This window comes from Terrapene carolina, unplaced genomic scaffold, assembly GCF_002925995.2.
Source record: "Terrapene carolina triunguis isolate 2854851 unplaced genomic scaffold, T_m_triunguis-2.0 Scaffold789, whole genome shotgun sequence".
Classification (NCBI taxonomy): Eukaryota; Metazoa; Chordata; order Testudines; family Emydidae; genus Terrapene; species Terrapene triunguis.
In genome coordinates, this window is record NW_020665140.1 from 7,112,770 (window position 1) to 7,117,802 (window position 5,033).

Below are 5,033 nucleotides of genomic sequence, written 5' to 3' on the forward strand. Positions count from 1 at the left end.
GGATGGATCTAGACTGTTCTCAGTGGTACCACATGACAGAACAAGGAGTAATGGTCTCAAGTTGCAGTGGGGGAGGTTTAGGTTGGATATTAGGAAAAACGTTTTCACTAGGAGGGTGGTGAAGCACTGGAATGCGTTACCTAGGGAGGTGGTGGAATCTCCTTCCTTGGAGGTTTTTAAGGCCCGGCTTGACAAAGCCCTGGCTGGGATGATTTAGTTGGGGATTGGTCCTGCTTTGAGCAAGGGGTTGGACTAGATGACTTCCTGAGGTCCCTTCGAACCCTGATATTCTATGATTCTATGATTCAGTGGAATGGACTCCCATTGACTTCAGTTGGCTTTGGATCAGGGCCAAATGGCAGGTTTTGCTTTATGTGCATAGAAATGGTAAGAGTAAAATTGGAACAGGGGTTGGAGACTTTGTTCATTCTACTCTTTTTGATCTCTTCAGAATCAAATAATCCAAAAACTGCAGGCCAGACTGACAAATACAACTCTGTTAATTCCTGGAGCAGGTTTTCCATTTGTTTACATTTAATTCTTCCACTTAATGCACTGCAAGTAAATGCTCAGGTGGAATGGGGTTTCCTGGCTAACAATCTCTTATGTTACAGGTGAACAGGGAGCAAAAGAGGATAGTGTGCGTCTGTTTCTGACATGTCTGTGTAAGTGAACTGCATCCACTGATCTACCATGGAATATGATTTTCACAGAAAGAGGACAGTAAAATCGGTCTTACAAGCAAGCTGTTATAAAGTGTAAGTGCTGGTTACTACATCCCCCAGTCAATACACACAACAGTGGTCACTAGTTTTTATACAACTATAGTCTGTTTATTATTATATTGTTAATATTAATTAAGAGATGGGGACCAGAGAGTCCCTGCTCCAAAGAGTTTACAGTCTAAATAGACAAAGGGTGGGAGGGGATCTGAGGCACAGGGAGGGGAAATGCCTTGCTCATGGTCACACAGGCTATGTCTACACTGCAATAAAAGACCCGTGGCATGGCCACAGCTGGGGGAGGGTCTCAGAGCGCAGGCTCGAATGTCTACACTGCTATTTTTAAACCCGCAGCCTGAGCCAGCTGCGAGATTCAGTGTCATGAGTTTTGTATCGGAGTGTAGCCCTGATAGAGCTAAGACTAGAACTTAGGTTACCTGACACCCAGTATAGTGTTCTGCCCACTAGACTATTCTGCCTCTTAACAGTTCTTCAGCCTTTTAAAAGTGGATTAAGTGCTTGTGAAAAGTGCCAGATTGCTGGCACTGGGAAATAGAGTCCTCTGTCCACAGAATCAGGTGCTGAATGGATACTGGCTTCCTTAGCTCACACATACACAGCCATGTGCACCATGTACATTCTTTTGGACTTAAAATTCAAGCCAAGTGGGAAGAAAGTATGTACTGGATTGTAACTTCCTGCAGGTAAGGGGATATAAGAAATTCCAGCTTATATATTTTGTACTGATTGATAGAAAAATGTATAATGACATAAAATAAGAGGCATAAATGTAAACACAAGAGAGCAGAGTTAAGGCTGAGCTTTGAACTTCAATCTTGCATTTCCTGACCTGAGTGCCTGAGTTCTCAACCTTAAAGTTTCATTATTAGCCCTTGTCTTTAGGGTTGCTTCCCTGTTACTCAGAGTTAATTTTAGAGAGCATCTTTCGTACAAGGGAAGAAATGGGACGAATCTCACCCTTTAGATGCTTTTGCCTTTTACATGTTTTCATCGTTTCTCTTGCTAACAAATTATTTGCATGTATTAAGACGTCAATCTTCTCCTAACTGGCCCTGCAGCAAAATCCTAAGCAATGGCTGGAGTGAGCCTCCCTCACCTGCTCCTCTTCTACCAGCCTGAAATGGGATAAGGATGGAAGCTGCTGTAGCCACTTCCCTGCCTCTGCTCAGAAGCTGGTGGATTGGTGTGTGGATGAGTACACCTTCCCCCACTTACTCCTGACCTTAAAGGAAGGATGGACCAGTGGTTAGGGTACTAGCCTGTGACTCAGAAGTCTGCTCTCCTACAGACTTCCTGTGCGGACCTGGGCAAGTTACTCTGGGACCCACATCCCCAAACTGCAAAATGGGGACAATAATATTTCCTCCTCATGGGATGTTGTGAGAATAAGTATATTAAAAAATTGTGGGGCACTCAGACACTACAATAATGAAGACCTTATAAGATAGACAGACATACCTCTCCCCCTAAGCCCTACAACAGGGGTTGGCAACCTTTCAGAAGTGGTGTGCCGAGTCTTCATTTATTCACTCTAATTTAAGGTTTCGCGTGCCAGTAATACATTTTAACGTTTTTAGAAGGTCTCTTTCTATATGTCTATAATATATAACTAAACTATTGTTGTATGTAAAGTAAATAAAGTTTTTAAAATGTTTAAGAAGCTTCATTTAAAATTAAATTAAAATGCAGATACTCCCGGACCGGTGGCCAGGACCCGGGCAGTGTGAGTGCCACTGAAAATCAGCTCACGTGCCGCCTTCGGCACGCATGCCATAGGTTGCCTACCCCTGCCCTACAATGTGGGAACAAGTAAAGAGCCCACCCCCATATAGGTGAGCTGTTCTGCACATGAATGGCTCCAACCCCCTGAATCCTGCCTCCTGTATCTGATGGAAACTTAGGCTGAATGTGGGGGTCCCCAGTGGCAAAATGGGCTGTACTTTCCTTTTTGTGTTTAGGAACAAACCAACGCATGCTGGTATCATCTGCCATCATATATTTTAATAGGTCCCTGCTAGTGGGGGCCAAAAAAAGGGTGGTTTTGGAGGGAAATTTTTCATCTTCTCACTGTTCAATGAAGGAACAAAACAGGGCTAAATTACTGTCAGGAATTCTATTTAACTGTCATAAATAATACGAACTAAATTATGTCTGACTTTCTCAGATTGTGTTTTTCTATTAATCATGGCATGAATGAGGGAACAGACTGACTGATCACACTAGTTTCAAAGCCTTTCTTTCAAATTTTTATTAATTCTTCTAACCTTTTTCAAGATGCTTTTATTTTTATACAAGACTAGAGCCGCTCCCTCTGGTGGCCAAAATAACACCTCTACATAGACAAACATGGGTGTCATTTGAAATCGCTAGCCGTGCTCTAGAAAATGTTCCACAGGTGACCTGAACACTCTGTGGATTTTATGTTTTCATTGCTGTACAAGCCACTCATTCATGACATTTTTGTTGTCACAGGGCAGATGCGGCAGAACTTGCTTTGCTGACAAGGCGTTTGTGCCAGGAAATGGGACAGACAAACCTGCCTCTCCTTGAAGACATCCCTTGGTGTCACACTTTAACTCTGCGGCCAGCGGTCACTGTTGAAAGCAGGTTGATCCCATCAGTACAGAGTAAGTTTTCTGGTCTGCTTTTGTTGCCTTTTTTTTTTAATTCAGTGTGCCATTTTGAGTGGGAATTGAAACGGCAAAACCAGCTAAATTGCAAGTAATGGTCTTAGCTCCGCTTTTAAATTTAAAACAAGGGAGGCAAGTAGTCTGCACTCTGCTCAGAAAATCACGAAGAAAAAGCTACTGCACAAGACAGAGGATAAAATGTGAGTTCTAGCAGCTGTTACCCCTGCCCCCACAACATTGTAGGGTTGTTTAATAATATACATTTTGTTTCATGAACAGTGTGACCCTTTCTCCTCAAAGTCAGCATATGTCTTAAAATCTTCACTATACCTCTGTTCAACAGCAAATTGTTTAGGATCCTGATTTTCACTTGGTCAAGCACTTAACTTGGGGGGAGGGATAGCTCAGCGGTTTGAGCATTGGCCTGCTAGACCCAGGGTTGTGAGTTCAATCCTTGAGGGGGCCACTTTGGGATCTGGGTCAAAATCAGTACTTGGTTCTGCTAGTGAAGGCAGGGGGCTGGACTCAATGACCTTTCAGGGTCCCTTCCAGTTCTATGAGATAGGTATATCTCCATATATATATTAACTTCTTTCAGGGTTGAAAGGTTTTACATTTACCATTGTTATCTGTCTTCTGAAGTGCCTTCCAATCTCCTTGGTTTGGTGAATTTCAACAATAATGGTCTTTCAGACCCTTGCCACTGACTGCCTTTGCAGTCTTGAGCAAGTCACTTTACAGCTGTAAAATGAGGATAATACTTACCGGGGGGAGGGTGGGGGGCAGGGTTGGGGATTACTTAGTGTTTGGAAAGTACTAAATAATAATACCACCTAGCTCTTATATAGTGCTTTTCATCAGTAGCTCTCAAAGTGCTTTACAAAGTAGGTCAATAGCATTCTCTCCATTTTATAGATGGGGAAACTGAGGCACAGGGATAGGGAGTGACTTGCCCAGGGTTATCCAGCAGGCCAGTGGGAGAGCCAGAAATAGAATTCAGGTCTTCTGAGTCTCAGGCCAGTACACTATCCGAAGTGCTAAGACACCAGAGGGAGGGGAAATAGAGGGACGGGGTAATACCCCAAAGATTTAAATGATTACATTGATTACATTTAAAAAGGCTTGATTGACAGCCACGCCAAGCTCATGCTCAGTCCAGCTAAGGGGAGTGGAGGCCAAATCTGAGCCATCTCAATTTTGTTAGTTAAATCTTCTAAAAATAGTGTTAGAAAAATGACTTATTTTTTTCCATATCAAATTGAAACTGATCTCAGATGGAGTGTTAGCTGTGTGGATATGGCTACCCCATTTATATCCATACTTTTTAATAACCAGTCATTGCTCCTACTTGTAATGAAAATCCTCAAGAGAGCTGGTTAAAAATATCCAAATGGATAAAATAGCCAACAACATGAATGGGAGTGGCATTCTATTTTACCTGAGAGAACCCAAAATTGGGGCTTATATTAAATATAAGTTGTGCCGTAAGGAGATTTCAGTACATTTTTTTCTCTCTCTCTTCATAGCATTAGAGGCTGAAAGGATGTTTGAATCCAAAAGATTGAATAAGATTGACCTTGAAAACAAGACTGCGCAGCAAACTGAGTCTGACCTGAAGGGCAAGAGAATTGGTGCAAGAAGGCCACTTCCACCCTTCTGA

At 42.6% G+C, this 5,033-nt stretch overlaps 1 protein-coding gene across 1 annotated transcript; it reads left to right on the forward strand.

Annotated features, from left to right (window-relative positions):
- The first annotated feature begins 1,307 nt into the window (after positions 1–1,307).
- On the forward strand, positions 1,308–5,033 carry LOC112109414 (uncharacterized protein C4orf36 homolog). The gene is made up of 3 exons (XM_024203936.1): positions 1,308–1,426; positions 3,216–3,370; positions 4,900–5,033. The coding sequence occupies exons 1-3, from the start codon at positions 1,308–1,310 to the stop codon at positions 5,031–5,033; spliced, it is 408 nt and encodes a 135-aa protein (XP_024059704.1).